We start from the raw sequence: 19,913 nt of genomic DNA, 5'->3' as shown, positions 1-19,913 counted from the left end.
GTGTGTGTATATATATATATATATACACACATATACACATACATACACACACACACACACACACACACACACACACATACTCCTATGTAAAAAAGAAAGGAAAGTGGAAAGATAGCACTGGACCCGTAGGTTTTTTTTTTTTTACTGGTATTGTTATGTTAAAGGTATCACTGTTGGTGTAAATGATTTGGTTCCTGGGCAGGCAGCTTCTACACAAACCGGGAGGATCTCCACAGTCTCCTTGGCTTGTAGTCTGATGGAAAAAGAGTTGAAATTGCAGCAACCCAAACATGCTGCTTATTAGGCCTGTGCTTTGAATTCACACCAAAAAAACCCTGATGAAGGGGGCACTTAGACCCCGAAATGCGTTGACTACTTCACGAATTGTACCCTTAATTAAATAAAATTGTATCTGGACCTCTTAGCAGTGGTATAGCGCTTCAATTTCAACTCTTTTTACATGTGAAAAAGTAAGTGCACCCCATGGAAATTGAAAACATGACTTTTTCTTAAAAAAAAAAAAAAAAACATAACTCGGCCTTACAATTCATTTAATAAATAGTATAGTTGAACAGCAAACAACGCATCTCCCTTTTAAAACAGTCGCCTCTGAAGAGTGTCATTTTCTTTAGAAACATTTGACTTTTCATTGAAAAGTTCTGGAGACCATTCACTAGGAAGAGAGTTCTCTACAATAAACCTATGCAAAGGGGGCATCAATGGAGATGTGGTTACTCCATCTTGCACTATGTCAATTTCGGACCGCTCCATTTCCTGTCTGATCACAATGCTTCGGTCTCCTCCATCCTCATTAGACACGCCATTAAATCCTCGGATATTACAGTTCTCTTTGTCTTCCAATATCAGTTTCTTTTTTCCTGATTTAATGACCTGTGTGCTTTTCCTCTGTAAGACGTGGCACCTTGATATCTCTGAAAACGAAGAGAAGATCGGTGAGCAGAGACGTAAATTATCAGAAGTTGTACAATACACGTTTGACTTGGTTCTTGACAGTGACTGTTTCATTTTCTTCAGCAGGAAATTTGTAAGAGAATTACTTGATCTCCTGGAAAGAACAGGTGCTCTGGGGTCACTGAGGATACAACCATCTCCAGTAAAAAAACTGGACTCTGAGAGTGGTCTTAGCATTGGAGTGGACTGCAAGCATGACAGCAGATCATGTATGGTGCCAGTTTCATGAACTTCCTGCAAATAACTGGCCTGGAATTGTGAATTTCTTCGAACTATGACATCTGTACATGGCGATTCCCATGAAGAAGGAGTCCTTAAGTTTCTAACCTCCTTCGCATAACTTCTTTTGAGGGATCTTGTATGTTTTGACTGTAGTGTTTCTCCTGAGATTTTCTCCACGTCATCGAAGAGATCGGCAGAAGCATTGTAGATTCCGGGACTTGCATTCGTTGGTTCCAGGTTGTCAGACTTTAAAAGATCAAGATCCAATCTGCTCTCATGATCTACATCTCCTGTCTCTTTAGGATGAGAAGAGCTATAATGCCCTACAGAAAGGATATACTTGGTTATGCTCTTATTGATAGTGTTTATTTCTAAGTTTCTTTTACTTTCTGTAACTATATAAGGTGCGCTTTCATTCATCGGTAAAAAGGTGTCGTGGTAAGAGCTCACTGAACTGGCTACACTAACAACTGTGTCTTTTGACGAGAAGTCAGGTATAAAACGCTTCTGTAAAAGTCCTTGAAGGTTTTCCGAGGCAGAACTGGCCAAGGCCTCTTGAAGATCGTCACTTTGAATAACTTCATAAGGCTCTTTTGATGCAATGGTGTTAGATCTTGTGTCCCCCAAGCAGTGTGGTGCTCTGGTCTTTGTAGGTGTTTTGATTTTCTTACTGGATGGTGCTAACAAGGCAACTGGTGTTTTAATGAGGTCATGAGCAGTTTTGGAATGGCCTTCATAAAACTCTTCCTTTTTGTTGCCGACTCTAAACTTATTCTCTTTGACGCTAAAGTTAAATCTTTCCTCTTCCGAGTTCTCAAGTCTTGCTATAAACTCGCTGAGGCTTTCAGAGAACGGGAATTCATCCCAAGTTCCATTTCCGTCTTGATGGCTTTCAGCTGTCTGCGTCTTTTGGGAAGGAAAACACTTAAGGCAGGCTGAACAATCTTGGCACCCGTAACTGTTTGAATTACAAACATTTTGCAGATGGCGGTGATGCTGGCAGCTCATCCGCGAGAATAGGCAGTTTGCATGTGATGGGCACTGATTGTAGCCACATGTAGCAACTATATTTGCTGAAGGACTTTTAACCCTCAGAGGACTGTTCTTTGGAATGCACAAGTAATCTTTAACAATGACTTTATGATCTGTAGGTTTTACATTTCCCTGGGCAAGGACAATGCTTTTCTTGAATTTATGTTCCCCCTCGCAAGACTTTCCCTTGGCCTTGTTTGTCTGACTTGGGCTGGGACTGCAGGATGAAGTTTCTGCTGATGTGTTCAGTGTGGGTGAGGAGGCTAGGCCGAGGGACTGCTGCCAGTAATCTGCAAACTGGTTCGCACTTTGATGAAGACTATGGCTGCTCTCAGAATCGGTCAGATCCCAGAAGCCTCTGTGAGTGGACTGTGCAGAGAGTTCGTGTCTGGTGTTTATCATGCTGTTGCTGGATATGAACTCCACCAGACGATGGTAGCGGTTAAGGATGCTGACGGCATGGTCATCCTTTATAGGAATAATCTGGCAGGCGACAAGTTGTGACGAGTTACTCGATCCGTCCCTCTGCAGATGATCTGGAACCTGTTATGGAACACAAATGCATAATGAAAAGAGTAGAACTCCAGCCAAAACAATAAATTATCTTTTTGGATATAGGAAGGGTTGTTATTATTATAATTTTGCTGTGTTGTCATTCATTAGAATCCCCCTCCCCTCGTGTCACCAAGACAGGAAGCAAGATAGCATTTTGTCTACATGGGGACAGAGGTGCCAACCCCTTCCCCTCTCTGTACATATTGGTCTCTAGGAGACTGCTGACAGGGAAATAGCAAAGCCACGTTTGAAAATGCTAGTTGCCTTTCATGGTAATTCTGGGGCTTCATACCAGATCTGGCAGAAGTGGGGAGATCAAGAGGTCTGACTTCACTACCGGCATGCTTGCTCTAGGTTCTCCACTCAAAACCAACATGACAGCCAGGCCAGCAGCTTTCCTAGGAGAAGCATCTCTCATGTCTCTTAGCAAGCTTCCTTAAAACTGAATTCCAGGAATTCAGCCACTTTGTAAAAAGTAGGCACACTATGAGTTAAGCCCAAGGAGCTTAATGACATCTCCTGAGCTTATATCTATTATTTATATCTGACAGGTTTATTGTTGTGCCAGAAATTACACTCAGACACTCTGGGCTGTGAGAGAGGAGAAAGGCACACAGAGCAGCTATGCCTGTCCCTACCTTCTGCTGCCCATTCAGAGAAGCCTTTGTATTTTGTGAATGTGTTCACATGCTGTAATACTAAGGCTTCTGTGAATGGGCAGGAGAAAGGAAAGGGGGGCATGGCAGCTGCAACGACTCTCCTGTTCAAGATGCAGAGTTCAGAAGGATCAGCGTTGCTCTCCCAGAACTAAAGCAATAGCCATCTTCCAAGAGTACTATAAAGCTGTCAGATATAAATATTAGTGTCACGCACCTCACTGGACTTAACTCATAGGGGGATATTTACTAAAACTAGTGCACACAGAATCTGGTGCATCTGTACATGGTAACCAATGCGCTTCTAGGTTTTATTGTCATAGCTTAAAGGGTTTGTAAACGCTCGTTTTTAAAAAGAAATAAACATGTCATACTTACCTCCACTGTGCAGTTTGTTTTGCACAGTGTGGCCCCGATCATCATCTTCTGGGGTCCCTTGGCGGCTCCTCACCTTGTGGTCCCGCTCCCTAGTCCAGCATTTGCGTCTATAAATACAGAATGCCGGACTCGCCCCGGCCCCTGCATCATTGGATTTGATTGACAGCAGCGGGAGCCAATGGCTGCGCTGCTATCAATCTATCCAAACAAGAGCCGAGAACCTCAGGCAGAGAGGAAGAGCGCGTCTCTGCCGAGGAAATGAAGGGCTCAGGGGAGTAAAATAGGTGGCTGGGGGCCAGTGTTCTGATGAGAAATGCCCCCCTGTACTGCGCAGATGCAGCGCTTGCGCAGTACAGAGCACAACGGAGCCGCCGAAAGTCTCCAAACATGAACAGCTGTACACGGCACCTGCGCAAAGACGACGACATTCTGCCACACGCTCGCGCATGCTCCCGATGCTCGTGCAACTCTGCAAGGGGCCGTATTGTATCATGATGGGCAGAGCTGATACGATGGGGGCTTCAATCAATAATACATCCCTTTGAGAAATCCACACCCACCCCACCCCCATCGTATCAGCTCTGCCCTTCATGATACAATACGGCCTCTTCTGTAGGCAATAATACACCCGCCCCTTACAGAGTTGCACGAGCATCGGGAGCGTGCGCGAGCGTGTGGCAGAACGTCATCTTCTTTGCGCAGGTGCCGTGTACAGCTGTTCATGTTTGGAGACTTTCGCGGCTCAGTTGTGCTCCGTACTGCGCAAGCGCTGCGTCTGCGCAGTACAGGGCGGGCATTATTCGACGGGGGTCATTTCTTGGCACAACAGCGGTCAGTGTCAGAAGTTTTTTCACCCCTAACGTAATTGGTACCGATCATCTAGTCTTGTGTTTATCTGTACATTAATAAGGGATGTTGTTGTATAAAGTTTATCAAGAAATACTGTACACTATACTTGACACTTGTCACGATGGCCTGCTGTATGTATCTTTTCTCTTTGTTCAATAAAAGATTTTGCTTGAAGAAAAAAAAAAAAAAAAAAAATGAAAATTAAATTTGTTATGTGAGGGTTGTATCCTTACTATTGCTGTACTTGATGTCTGAATGCATTGTGTGCTGACGTATGTGTACTCTGGACTGTATTGTATGGCATTTTCTTAATAAACCTTTTTCTCTGAGTTAAAAAAAACAAACAAAAAAGTCAAAAGAAGTTGCACTACCACTACCAAATTCTCTAATTTCTCGTTCGGTAAACTTTGTCATATAGGGAACCACTCATTACAAACAGTGCTGTTCACCAGATCAATCTCCTGCTCCTCCAATGCATTTCCCCCTGGGAGGAGGAGCAGGGTCTCGTGGATGGTAAGCCTCCCCCAAAATGTAATGTTGTAGGGTTTTATGGATGATAAGCTCCTGCTGGGGTGAAATATATTGAAGGACGAACATAGTCTGGTGGTTGATAAGCCCCTCCGAAGGGGTGTTGAACGTGTTGTAGAAAGAAGAATGGGGTCTGGTGGATGGCAAGTGCCTCCCAGGGTGAAACATGTTGGCGGGGAAGAAGCGGGGTTTGGTGGATAGCAAGTCCCTCCTGGGGTGAAATGTTGGAGGACGAGAAGCGAGGTTTGGTGGATGGTAAACGCTACAAGGGTGAAATATGTTCGATGAGCAGGATCTGGTGGATGATAAGCCCCTCACTGGGTGCAGTATTTTGGAGGAGAAGGAGGAACAGGGTCTGTTGAAAGGTAAGCCCTACCAAGGTGAAATATGTTTGATGAGCAGTGTCTAGTAGATGATAAGCCCCTCACTGGGTGCGACATTTTGGAGGAGGAGGGTCTGGTGAATTTTAAGCTTCGTCTGGGGTAAAATATACTGGTGGAGGAGGAGCAGGGTCTGGTTAAAGTTCAGACTCTCTTGGGGTAAAATATACTGGTGGAGGAGGAGCAGGGCATGGTGGACCACAAGCCTCTCCTGGGATGAAACACATTGGAGGAGCAGGGCCAGGTGGATGATGTTGTTTGTAATGCACGAATCTCTATACAATCATGTTTAATAAAAAAAGAAACAATCTGGAGGTGGTGCGGCTTGTTTCACTTTCAGTTTGAGCAATTGGACGAGGACGGGTCCCCTGTAGCCTTGACACCAGTGACTAGTGATGGGGCTTTAAGTCCACCTTCAGTGATACCTCTTACCACTGCATATTTAAAATAAAATTAGGAACTTAGCCCAAAAATGGTTTCCCAGAAAGAGAATATGATTGGGTTTCCCTCATCGACCAACAATTTTTCCTTCTTCCTTCCATAACTAACACTAGCAACATGAAAGAATGCACGTGTTTCGAACACATAAAATGTCTCTATTTACCTTCACAGCAAATATGAAGCTTCTGCCAATGAGACAATCCTCTGCTGCCTGATACAACAATTGCTGAGCCTTATCCCATCCTATATCACATGAAGGTTGGTCGGACTCCTGCAAATGCCTTATAGAAAAACAAAAAAACAAATAAAATAAATTTAAAACGGAGTATAATTAAATTTGAAAAATATAGAGTATAAAAGTAATAAACCCCAAAGGACTCGTTTACACTTCAAATTGTGGCATTGGACATGCTTTATTTAACAACTTGCCTACTGGACCAATTCTGACACTTCCCTCATATCTAGAAAATTACTCAGAACCCCCAAATATTATATATATATATATTTTAGCAGAGGGCATAGAGAATAAAATAGTGGTGATGGCAATTTTTAATGTCACAAGGTTTTTGCGCAGTGATTTTTCAAAAAAATACACTTTAATGAATTAAAACACAAAACAAAAAAAACCCACAATATATAACCCAATAATTTTGTTACGCTGAGTAAATAGCTACCCAATATGTCATGTTTTAAAATTGCACACGCTCATGGAATGGCGCCAAACTTCGGTACTTAAAAATCTTTAAAAATGTCTACAAGTTACCAGTTTAGAGCTACAGAGGAGATCTAGTGCTAGAAATATTGCTCTCACGCTCACTTGTGTGGTTTGAACACCGTTTTCATATGTGGGCGTAACCTACGTATGCATTCAGCACTGTGCGGGGGGGGGGGGGGGGGTGCGGGGGGGGGTGGGCTTTAGAAAAAAAAAAAAAAAAAAAGATTTATTTTATTCCTTTTTTTTTTTTCCACGGTCCCTTTACAGTTTATTTTTATATCACTTTTATTGCCATCGCAAGACATGTAAACATCCCTTGCGGTAGCAATACAGTATTGCAGGACCCCTTTATGGAGAGATATGGGGTCTATCAGGGCCCCAAATCTCTCCTATACCTTTTAAATGCAAAATATAAATAAAATATATATTTTTTTAAAGCAAAAGATCAAAAACAAAGCCTTGTTTACATGACGGGGGAACTGGAAGTAACGTCATGATGTCGCTCCAGTCCTCCAAGGCCATAGAGATAAGCGGAGGCCATCTTGCCTTCACGCATCTCTATTGCAAGCCACCGGCACGCGCTGGAAGGGTCCCGGGCTTCACTGATCGATCAGGTAGGTCCAGGAACCCGTGGGAGGCACCCCTCCTGTCACTTCTAAAAGTGATCCAGTGGCGTAATTACTTTTATCTTGTAGAGAATCGCTTGCTGAAAAAAACAAAAAACAAAAACACAATACCGTGGTAATGACATATTGCTGCAGCCATAACCCCAGTATTCTACTTGCCGACCAGGACATAATTTGTCTATGGCCCAGCTGGCAAGTGGTGAAAGAGCTCTGAATTCTAATTAAAGCCTCTGTCAGTAAATAAAATGGTTACCTTACACTTACATTCTTGTTCGCACATTGCGTTTGCTTTGCTTCACTTTGCTTCAAAAATTATACCCCATGTCATTTTCTTGGTGCTTTAAAAGGTCTCTAAAGCCTCCATAGAAGTCTATGACAACGCTCGCTTACAACACCTAAAGCTTTTGAGGGACTTTGATTCAGCTTTAGCTTCATTTTTTTGGGAGGCATTGCAGGTATCAGATATCCCAGGATGCACTGGGAAACCAGCAGGCGAACTGGAAAGACATCAACCGCAGTCACTTCAGGTTCATGTGTAGATATTCTGGGAGTGTCTGGTGCAGACATCACATCTGGTGTACAGTGTGGAGCAGTAGGAAGGTGAGCGGGGTCTAGACTGGAGCAAAGCAACTAGCAGACGGCACTGGTAGTAGAGCTGGGCGATTTTCTCCAAAAAAAAAATCTGCAATTTAAAAAAAAAAAAAAAAAAAAAAAACTCGATTCACGTTTCAAATCGAGTTTTTTTTTTTTTTTTATGGACACCGCGCTGGTCCTGAGGAGCTGCGGGCAGGAGTTTTTAGGCGAGGCCGTGGCTTCGGCCTAGTCCGCGGCGTCCGGCCTCGCGGACTAGGCCGAAGCCGCGGCCTCACCTAAAAACTCCTGCCCACAGCTCCTCAGAACCGGCGCGGTGTCAGCGCCGGTCCTGGTGAAAAAAAAAAACTAAAAAATCGATTTGCTGAAAATTTTTATCAATGTGACCTCTCATCTCGATTCAAAATTCAAATCCATTTTTTTCCCCAGCCCTAACTGGTAGTGTGCAACATGGGAACGCTTTAGCAGAAGGTGAGCACAAACTTGAGAGGACTGAGCGGCAGATCGGAAAGAGAGGAGGATTAGCAGAGCTGGGGGACCAGAGTAGGAGAAACTAGCAGATGTCAGACGTGGTGAACAATATAGCGAGGATCGGAAAGAGAGGAGGATCAGCAAACGAGATGATCAGCAGAGCTGGGGGTTACCACTAAGCAGGGGATCAGCAAAGCTGGTGGTACTACTAAGTGGGGCATCAGCAGAGCTGGTGGATCTGAGCAGGAGGATCTGCTGAACGAGGGCACTAATAATCTGGGGACTTGCTGAGCAGGGGTACTACTGAGCTGGGGATCTGCTGAGTGGGGGTATTACTGAGCCGAGTCCTACTGGGCTTCTTTAAAACAAATCGAATATCAACACACACAGGGCATTTGACAAGCTTCATTGAAGCTTCAAAGAAGCATTACCGAATCATCACGAAGCATCAAAAAATAGGATTTTTATAAACAGCTTACCTGTAAAATCCTTTTCTTCGAGTACATCACGGGACACAGAGCAGCTTAGTAATAACTATGTGGGTATTTAGGCCACCTTCAGGTGATGGACACTGGCACACCCAAGATAGGAGGTCCCCTCCCCTATATAACCCCTCCCATACTGGGAGCACCTCAGTTTTTGTAGCAAAGCAATAAGTATCCCAAGAAGAGGGTCGGGAGCTCTGTGCCCTGTGATGTACTCGAAGAAAGGGATTTTACAGGTAAGCGGTTATAAAAATCATATTTTCTTTTTCGTACATCACGGGACACAGAGCGGCATAGTAATAACTATGTGGGATGTCACAAAGCAATGCCATATGAGGGGAGGGTGACACCAAATAAAGCAGGGCGCCATCAGACATGAGGACCTTATACTGCAGCACACTGCGCCCAAAGGCAATATCGTCTAGTGAATGTATGTACTGAAGACCAGGTTGCGGCCTTGCAGATCTGAGTCATGGAGACTTGGTGATGCACTGCCCATGAAGCACTAACTGCTCTAATCTGAAAAGGTGGAACTCTACCTTATAAACTATAAGCCTGAACAATAAGTTGCCGAATCCACTTGGAAATAGTAGATTTCGATGCTGCCTGGCCCTTCCTGGGGCCTTCTGGCAGCACAAACAAAACATCTGTTGCCAGTATCACCCACTCACGTGCCCCCAGCGTTTCTGTGTCCTGTCCCTCCATCAGCCTACACCTCCGTGAGGTGTTGTTTATGTGTGAGAACAGTCCCGCGCCTGCGCCGCGTGAGGACGTGACCGCTGGGTCATGTACACACACCGTGCTAAGCCACGCCCCTTCTCCTCTCTCCCGCCCACCGGCATGTTTAAATCTAATTCCCGCGTTCGGGCCGGCATGGGGAGAGGATGGGAAGGGAGGGAGGAAGACAGCTTCCAGGGCGGATGGGCGCCAGCAATCCCCAGATCGGGAGTGCGCCACCGCCAGGGGGGGGGGGGACAATTTACTAAAAAGAAGAAATCCATAACTGAACTTTAAAGTTCCTTATGACCCTTCACTTACCTTTCCCGCCGCAGGATACTGCTGGAAATACATTCAGATCCAACCTTCACCCATCACGGCGGGCTATGTCACTGACCTTCAGGGACCGGGGTCCTTCCAGAACTTCCACTACTCTGGACCTGTATTGCACCCAGCCACACAATAATCTTTGGGATCTGATGTATAACCAAAGCACTGCTTTCCTGGGTCCAGCTCTTCTAAGAGGAACAAAACCTCCTTCTTTACTCGAGGCCCGGGTACCATCCACTTTGGCCTTAATGGCACTTTGGATGGATCCGGTTCAAAGCTTGCTTGATCCCGAAGGATCCTCCAGCGGAGTTCATCAAAGCATTTCTTTAACCGTGACCAACACCTTAGACACTGGCGAAAAACAAAACAAAACTGAGGTGCTCCCAGTATGGGAGGGGAGTTTCTAAGCAGGCTGCATTTGCATGTAGACCTCCCTAGGAAACATCCATATGTGACAATAAACCTCCATGATTAAAAGTACTTAAAAGTGATTCTGAAGGCATAATGTTTATCGTATTGCGTTCTATTCATTAAGATAAAAAAACCTTCTGTGTGCAGCAGTCCCCCTAATACTTACCTGAGCCACATCTCGATCCAGCGACGTTGCACGAGAGCTTCGACTGTCTGGGACGCTCCGTCCAGATTGGCCGAGACAGCAGCGGAGCACCATTGGCTGCTGTCAAAGTCAATGAGCCAATGAGGAAAGAGAGGAGGCGGGGCCGTGGCTCCGTGTCTGAAAGGACGCACAGAGCTGCAGCTCGGGTGTCTCAACAGCAAGCTGCTTGCTGTGGGAGCACTCAAAAGGAGGGAGGGGCCAGAAAGGGGTGAAGAGGGACCCGAGAAGAGGAGGATCTGGGCTGCTCTGTGCAAAACCACTGCACAGAGCATGAATGTTATTTTTAAATGAAAAAAACCAAGGCTTTATTTTCACTTTAAAGTGGAAGTATAGCCAAATACTAACGAAGCCTAAACCTGCTCCCTCCCCCCATTCTAAGCCTATTCTAAGTACCCAGTCATGTGATCTCTCCAGTGTAGAGGAGAGACCACGAACAATGGCTGCACAGCTTTGAAAAAGCACAGTTTGTGTGTGTAATGCGTTATCACAACACTGGTGTGCAGCCATCCGGATTTCTTTCTTTGATGGTCACAGCTGTGACTGGGTGAGCACCCTGCACTGAGGAGATCATGCCGAAGATGATGCTCCTTTGAGCAGCGTGAATCTATGTGAATGGCTGCAGAGCCAGGGTGAGGACGTCACTTATAGACTTAACCATGGGGCATCCGTTGTTGGCTGTCCCTTCTCTACAATGAAGCCGGCGCCAGAACCAGGGCAGTCTCAGATCAAGTATAGATATCTTTCCTTTGCAGGGTAGTTAAAACGGGCTTAGAATGGGGGTGGGAGCAGGTTTAGGCTTATTTATTACTTGATCGGAATTCCACTTTAAATCCAAGGAGTAAAAGAGGTGGGCCACGGACAGTCAGGCTGAGGAAGGAAGTGCTAGATGATGCTGGTTGTCCTCAAGCCAGGAAACGAGGAGGACAGTGTGCAGTGAAATCAGAGTGAGCCATTTCAGTAGAGGAGCCTGAAGCAAGACAAAACTGTGCAAGACAAAAAGTGAAGGCTGGAGTTCAGCCTTAACCACTTTCCACCGGTAGGACGTCCTTGGGTTTCAGTAGTTATACCAGGATGGTTGCCTGCACCAACAGGCATCATCCTGGAATTGATCTTTTCAGCCGGTGATTCCCTGTAAGACAGAAGTGATCAGAGTGACTAATTAGCCACTTGATCACTTCTGTGGGAAGTGAAAGGGGGTCCCACCACCCTCCCAGGCTCTACCTTCTCATCGCAGAGCTGGGGAGCGATGCGGCCGGCAGAGATTGCTGCCCTGAACAGAGAGAGGAACTGACGTCATTCCTTTCTCTCTGCAACCCCCTGGAAACCGAGAGCAACGAGTAGCTTGCGACTTCCAGTTCCGCCTATTTGTTTACTTTGCCGCCAGTGGCCAGGAAAGCAGCTGATCAGACCGATCCAGGAATTGTCATTGTTGTGATCTTGCCTGAGCCTGGACTGGCTCTATGACGCCAGCCGACAGTGGGCTTCAGCCCGCTGTCTGCTGAAAACGGGTCACAGGAGTGCAGAATGAACTGCACTCCTGTGATCCACAGAAGTACAGCAAAAACAGCTTTGGCTGCACTTCTCATTTAAGTTATCCCCTTCCCCCAGCTCCTCCATCCCAATGTCCTATACTTGCCTGTCCACACTGCTGCCTGATCCACATTGTGCAGTCTCCTAGAACCATCCATAAAAACTTTCTTGGCTGGTCCTGCACTTCCATGCACATGTGCGGATAATTCTGTTTATTTCTATAAAAAGGCTGCCTGTGATGCAACCCAGTAGTGGATGAATAGGGCTGAATGGGGGTTTTGCATCACATGCACAGAAGAAGGAAGAGACCTTTGCAAGTGGCTGAAGAGCGGCACTCACTTCTGGTGAATATATTACCCAATTTGGACATTTTCACTTAGGGGTGTACTCACTTTTGTTGCCAGCGGTTTAGACATTAATGGCTGTGTGTTGAGTGATTTTGAGGGGACAGCAAATTTACACTGTTATACAAGCTGTACACTCACTACTTTACATTGTAGCAAAGTGTCATTTCTTCAGTGTTGTCACATGAAAAGATATGATAAAATATTTACAAAAATGTGAGGGGTGTACTCACTTTTGTGAGATACTGTATATTACCCCCAGTGTTGTCACATGAAAAGAGATAATAAATTTACAAAAATATGAGAGTGTACTCACTTTTGTGAGATGCTGTATGCTTGAAATATATGTAAGCAAATGACTGATGGTGATCATCAACTGTCAGTCCACCAGGTATGTAAACAGTTATTGGTAGGGTGACTTCAGTGCAAGATGTAATCCGCTGTGATCACCATATATTCACCAGAAGCGAGTTCCGCTCCCCATGAATTCAACACTCACCAACCGTAGGCAAGTGTACGGCTCGTAGCACAGATCTTTCACTTCACTTTCCCCACCATCAGATCATCCTTGCTGCAGGTTAATGCGGCTCAGGCTGTGGTAAATCATAGGCAAGTGTGTGGCTCGTACCTCCGATCCTTCACTTCACTCTCCCCACCGTCAGATCATCATTAATGCAGGCTATTGCGGGTCACACTGTGGTCAAAAATCTTTTAAGAGGTCTTCTTTCACACACAGTTCAAATGCAGCATTGTCCCTGCTCTGCCTACCAGCCTGCTTTCTAGAACTCCTTTCACCTGGCTGCAGACAACATTATGGCCACCTTTTTCAGCAGCCATTAATTTAACAACCCACATTCACCTGGGTTGTGGTGGCTGAGCAGATCATAAACCTGTGTGCTATCTGAAAAGTGATGCACTGTAGACTTTGTCAGGAGGCTCGAAAGCGATATATGGCATCCTCACTACCTAGGCTAGCCACGGCACCGCGTCACGACCACCATGGTAGAGCAGGGCGGGCAGAGCAGGGACAATGCTGCATTTGAATTGTGTGTGAAAGAAGACCTCTTAAAAGATTTTTGACCACAGTGTGACCCGCAATAGTCTGCATTAATGGTGATCTGATGGTGGGGAGAGTGAAGTCAGAGGTACGAGCCACACACTTGCCTTTGATTTACCACAGCGTGACCCACATTAACCTGCAGCAAGGATGACCCGATGGTGGGGAAAGTGAAGTGAAAGATCTGGGCTACGAGCCGTACACTTGCCTAGGGTTGGTAAGTGTTGAATTCATGGGGAGCGGAACTCCTTCTCGGGACACTTCACCTTCTTCCCCAATACTCTCACTATTGTCTGGCTCTTCTCTGCTCCACCCAGTCTACACCTCTCTCTACCTTTCCTGCACAATCATCACAACATATCCCACTGAGAACCAGGATCTAAGATTAGAGGAGTATTGGTTTCCATATGACGTCTGGATGATCCCCCTTCATCTTTCTGAAGCTGAGGAGTGACCATGGATGGAGCATATGAGATATAGGAGCCCCTTTTGACTCCCCGTAACAGGCGGTCAACACTCTGGTAAGAGTACATCTAAGCTTATGGTGGTGGTTTTCACAAGGTGGAGGAACTGAGTGAACAAGAACTTCTGCACCTGTTCACTAATGTGAAAACATTACACTGGTGGCATATTGAAGACTAAGGATGGGCTCGGGTGTGTTTGCACACTCCACGTGCAGAGCCCGCCAGGAAGTCGCCACGGCGCTGCGCTAATCACAGGTAGTGAGACATTTCCTCGATGTGCGGCTGCAGAGATCGGGAAATGTCTCCCTGCCTGTGATTAGCGCAGCGCCGTGGCGACTTCCTGGCGGGCTCTACACGTGGAGTGTGCGAACACGCCCGAACCCATCCTTATTAAAAGACACATGGACTGAACTTATTGATTTATTATATTTATTTTCATTTTTCATTAATTTATTCATTCATTTTATTTAACCACTTAAGGACTGAGCCTCTTTTTCAGACTCGGTGTTTACAAGTTTTTTTTGCTAGAAAATTACTTAGAAAAAAAAATGTATAATGTTTGGGGGTTCTAACACCCTAGAGAATAAAATGGCGGTCATTGCAATACTTTTTGTCACACCGTATTTGTGCAGCGGTCTTACAAGTGCACTTTTTTTTTGGAAAAAATTCACTTTTTTAAATTAAAAAATGACAACAGTAAAGTTAGCCCAATTTTTTTTATATTGTGAAAGATAATGTTACACCGAGTAAATTGACACCCAACATGTCATGCTTCAAAATTGCGCCCACTCGTGGAATGGCGTCAAACTTTTACCCTTAAAAAAGTACAAAATATTGTGTTTTTTTCAAAATTGTCGCTCTTTTTTTGTATATAGCGCAAAAAATAAAAACCGCAGGAGGCGATCAAATACCACCAAAAGAAAGCTCTATTTGTGGGAAAAAAAGGACGTCGATTTTGTTTGGGTACAACGTCGCATGACCGCGCAATTGTCAGTTAAAGCGACGCAGTGCCGAATCGCAAAAAGTGCTCTGGTCAGGAAGGGGTTAAATTCTTCCGGGGCTGAAGTGGTTAAAAAAAATGTTTATTTATTATTTATTTATTTTTACACTGTTTTTTAAAAAAAAAACAAAATTTGGGTCACTCTTATTCCTATTACAAGGGATGGAAACATCCCCTGTAATAGAAAAAAGCATGACAGGTCCTCTTAAATATGAGATCTGGGGTCAAAAAGACCTCAGATCTCATATTTACACTAAAATGCAATAAAAAAAAAAAAAATGTCATTTGAAAAAATGACCAAAAAGAAAAAAAAATTACCCTTTTGACGTTTTGACGTCGCTTTCACCCTGCTATGGTATGGAGACAGGTGGGGGCCATCTTGCCCTCATCGTATTCATACCCAGCAGGAGACAGGACCCGATCGCCTCCGCCGCTACCGACGGCTCTGCTGCTCGGTTATGGCGAGAGCAGCTGCCATAACTGAGATATCCCTCTTCAAAGTGCCGACGTATATAGTCGTACGGCGGTAAGGAAGTGGTTAAGCGCAACACAGTTGTTTCTATATACAGATGTGTGAAAAAGTACCGTATATACTTGAGTATAAGCCGACCCGAATATAAGCCGAGGCACCTAATTTTACCAAAAAAAACTGGGAAAACGTATTGACTCGAATATAAGCCTAGGGTGAGAAATGCAGCAGCTACTGTAAGTAGAAAAGAGGGTCAACAATGCCCATTTACAGCCTCACTGTGCCCATCTGCACGCCTCATGTACCTATGATCTCCCGCTGTGTCATGCAACTGCAGTCGGTGGTGCTCTGTCAGAAGTTCCAATTTATCAAATTCTCCAACCGGGTGTACTGCGCATGCGCGAGCGTGTCCACGAGAACGTCTTTCTGCTGCACGTTGTCAGCCCATTAAATACACCAACTCCACTAGCCACCGCACCGCGCCTGCGCAGCCTTCGTTTAACGCACAATAATCCCCTATCACACACCAAGAAAGATGTTCTCGTGGACGCGCTCGCGCATGCGCAGTACACCCAGCAACGGCCACCGACTACAGTTAAGACAGCATGGCACAGCGGGAGACTCAAGTATAAGCCGAGGGGGGCTGAAAAAGTCGGTTTATACTCGAGTATATGCGGTATTTGCCCCTTCCTTATTTTTTTGCATATTTCTCACAGTTAAATGATTCAGATCATCAAACAAATTTTAATATTACACAAAGATAACCCGAGTAAATCCAAGATTCAATTTTTTATTATTATTTCATTTATTAAGGGAATAAAGCTGTTCAAACCTGCCTGGCCCTATGTGAAAAAGTAATTTTTGCTGAATCATGAATGAACTGTGATTAACCACAATCTTTAGGAAAGCTGAGTTAAATTTCACTTGTCACACCCAGACCTGTTGAATCAAGAAATCACATAAATAGAAGCTGTCTGACAAAGTGAAGCACGCTAACAGATCACAAACAGCCACACATCATGCCACAATCTAACAAAATTCAAGAACAGATTAGAAACAAAGTAATGTACATGTATCGGTCTAGGAAGGGTTTCAAAGCCATTACTAAGGCTTTGGGCTTTGGAACTCCAGTGAACCACGGGGAGAGCCATTATCCACAAATGGAGATAACTTGGAACAGTGGTGAAACTTCCCAGTGGCCGGCCTACAAAAATTACTCCAAGAGCATGACGATGACTCATCCAAGAGGTGATAAAAGAACCCAGAACATCTAAAGAACTGCAGGCCTCACCTGCCTCAGGTAAGATCAGTGTTCATGATTCAACAATAAGAGACTGGGAAAAAAATGGCATCCATGGGGGAGTTCCAAGGCCAAAGCCACTGCTGATCAAAAAGAACACAAAGGCTCATCTCACATTTACCAAAAAACATCTTGATTATCCCCAAGGGATTTAGGCAAATATTGTGTGGACTAACGAGACAAAAAATTTTTTGGAAGGTGTGGGTCCCGTTACATATGGCATAAAACTAATACAGCATTTCATAACAAGAACATCATACCAACAGTCAGACATGGTGGTGGTAGCGTGATGGTCTGGGGCTGCTTTGCACCTTCAGGACCTGGACGACTTACCATAATTGATGGAACCATGAATTCTAAACTCTACCAGAGAATCCTAAAGGAGAATGTCCGGCCATCAGTTTGTGACCTCAAGCTCAAGTGCACTTGGGTTATGCAGCAGGACAATGACCCGAAACACAACACCAAGTCCACCTCCAAATGGTTCAAACAAAGCACAATTTAGGTTTTGGAGTGGCCTAGTCAAAGCCCGGACTTAAAGAGGAGTTCCACCCGAGGTCCAGTCAAAAAAAAAAAAAAAAAATTAAAAAACTCAGCAGCTACAAATACTGCAGCTGCTGACTTTTAATTGGACACTTACCTGTCCCAGGGTCCAGCGATGCGGGGGATCGAAGCCCCACTCGTCTCCCCCTCCGTTCAGCGGCGCCGGCATTGCAACTGTGGGCGCCGGGCTGTGGCTTCACAGCCTGGCACCCACTGCGCATGCGCGAGCAGCGCCGCGCGCCGTGATTGGCCGCTCAGTCACCTGGGACCTGTAATGGGTCCCAGATGATTGACAGGAGGGAGGGAGCAGAGCTGAGCCCTTCCTGTGCCGAGGGGGAAGTGATGTCACCAGCCCAGGCACTGGAAGGGGCAGACTACGAAGGACCCCCTAGCAACAGGCATTTAGAGGTAAGTTAAAAAAAAAAAAATATCCAAATGTTTTTTTGTTTTTCTTTTTGGATTTTTCATTTATTTTTTATTTTTTTTTTGGGTGGAACCCCACTTTAAATCCAATTGAGATGTTGTATCATGACCTTACACAGGCTGTTCATGCTGGAAAACCCTCCAATGTGGCTGAATTAAAACAATTCTGCAAAGAAGAGTTGGCCAAAATTGCGCCACAGCGATGTGAAAGACTTTGCTAGTTATCACAAACGCTTGATTGCAGTTGTTGCCACCAAGGGTGGCACAACCAGTTATTACCGCCAAGGGTGGCACAACCAGTTATTACCGCCAAGGGTGGCACAACCAGTTATTAGGTTTCACATTAAGCCAGGCAGGTTTGGAAAGCTTTTTTGCCTTAATAAATGAAACCATAATTTAAAAACTGCATTTTGTATTTACTTGGGTTATCGTTGTGTAATAATAAAATTTGCTTGATGATCTGAGACATTTAAGTGTGACAAATATGCAAAAAAATTAAAAAAAAAAATCAGAAAGGGGGCAAATACTTTTTCACACAACTGTACTTGTTGATGTGATTATATCTCATAGTGGTGCTGATATTTACATAATATTGATTTTGTATGTCACAAGCCTAGTTTCTCCTGTTTTTAGATCAAGCATATATAGTACATACTAACATTATGTTAGTGTATGAGCGCTGCTTGTCTTGATATTATGCATTGTCTTTTCTGATCTGAGTGTAAGAGGATTTTTAGCAGCTGCTTAGGGATTGGTTTTTAATTCATTTATGTGGATTTAGTTTGATAGGGTTCACTTGCACCTGTGAGTTCTTGGTGGTGTGTTGCCCCGTTTGTTGGATATTAAAGCCTGAAGTGTATTCTGCTTTTCAAAGGCCTGGGGGGGGGGGGTAAAGATGTCCAATAGCACTGATTTACCTGTGCAAGGAATTGGCGCTGCTTCCAAAGATCTTCTCCACGCAGCTTCCAAACACTGTGATAATATGGAGCTTCTGGTCCTCGGCCACTTTCACACATAGTCTGTATCGGTGGGTGGCATTCTGATATGTGTCGCTGCATTTCTGACACTGGTATCTGCTGATGGCAGGAAAAAGATGTCTTTTAGAAAGAGTGGACCTGTCCTCCACTGAAACAGAATAAACATAACATGTAGCTAAACTCCAAATGAATGGGGAAGGCGGCTTATAACTTTCTGCCTCTCACTTCCTACGTAGTCACTGGGACAGGAACCAGCAAGCTTTGTCAAACAGGGACACACACGGCAATATAAAGGACTTTTTAATTCCTGTTTTCTGCGGTCTGTGTCCCCTGAGAACATTTGCCTTCACTTCTTATGTGGCTACTGGGACAGGACAGAGGCAGCCAGCCTCTAATTTCAGTTTGTTCAATGAAAACTTTGACAAAAAATGTGCATTGCTTTACAAACCATTTACCAGGTAAAACTGTTCCAATAATTGACCTGTGTATCCGATTGTTTGTCTGGAGTGTCCCTTTATTCTGCGAGTCAATGTAGGGGGAGAAACACAACCAATGGATTTTGTATTTTACAATGGTACTTCTACATGTGTCTTCAACATGCGTTTCCTTCCAGCAGCCAATGGCTATTTCATAGACACTTCAATTAAAGTGTATCTACAACTAAACCTAATTTATACATTTTGGATAAAGTAGGAAAAGTGAGAACAAACACACACACGCACGCACTATCACACCCCTCACATTTTTGTAAATATTTTATTATATCTTATTATATATTTCGGGCACTGGGAGCTACAGTTCATTGAGGGAACCATGAATGCCAACATGTACTGTGACATACTGAAGCAAAGCATGATCCCCTTCCTTCAGAGACTGGGCCGCAGGTCAGTCTTCCAACATGATAACGACCCCAAACACATCTCCAAGATGACCACTGCCTTGCTAAAGAAGCTGAGGGTAAAGGTGATGGACTGGCCAAGCATGTCTCCAGACCTAAACCCTATTGAGCATCTGTGGGGCATCCTCAAACGTAAGGTGGAGGAGCGCAAGGTCTCTAACATCCACCAGCTCTGTGATGTCATCATGGAGGAGGGGAAGAGGACTCCAGTGAACTCCATGCCCAAGAGGGTTAAGGCAGTGCTGGAAAATAATGGTGGCCTCACAAAATATTGATATTTTGAACCCAATTTTGACATTTACTTAGGGGTGTACTTTTGTTGCCAGCAGTTTAGACATTAATGG

General features: G+C 44.7%; 1 protein-coding gene across 4 annotated transcripts in view; it reads right to left on the bottom strand.

The window, feature by feature from the left end:
- Positions 1-534: 534 nt before the first annotated feature.
- DDIAS (DNA damage induced apoptosis suppressor) overlaps positions 535-19,913 on the bottom strand; it is a 33,275-nt gene continuing 13,896 nt past the window's right edge. The window contains exons 4-6 of one of the 4 annotated variants that reach the window (XM_073612823.1): positions 18,612-18,770; positions 6,177-6,294; positions 535-2,769 (exon numbers count right to left, since the gene is read on the bottom strand). In XM_073612823.1, the coding sequence (XP_073468924.1) occupies positions 595-2,769; positions 6,177-6,294; positions 18,612-18,770 (2,452 nt within the window). In that variant the 3' untranslated portion in view covers positions 535-594. The remainder of the gene's footprint in view (positions 2,770-6,176; positions 6,295-18,611; positions 18,771-19,913) is intronic. The other 3 variants (XM_073612824.1, XM_073612826.1, XM_073612825.1) reach the window with 3 other exon arrangements.

This window comes from Aquarana catesbeiana, linkage group LG02, assembly GCF_042186555.1.
Source record: "Aquarana catesbeiana isolate 2022-GZ linkage group LG02, ASM4218655v1, whole genome shotgun sequence".
NCBI lineage: Eukaryota > Metazoa > Chordata > Amphibia > Anura > Ranidae > Aquarana > Aquarana catesbeiana.
Note: the sequence above shows the minus strand (reverse complement) of the source record. Positions and strands in the feature narration are given on the sequence as shown.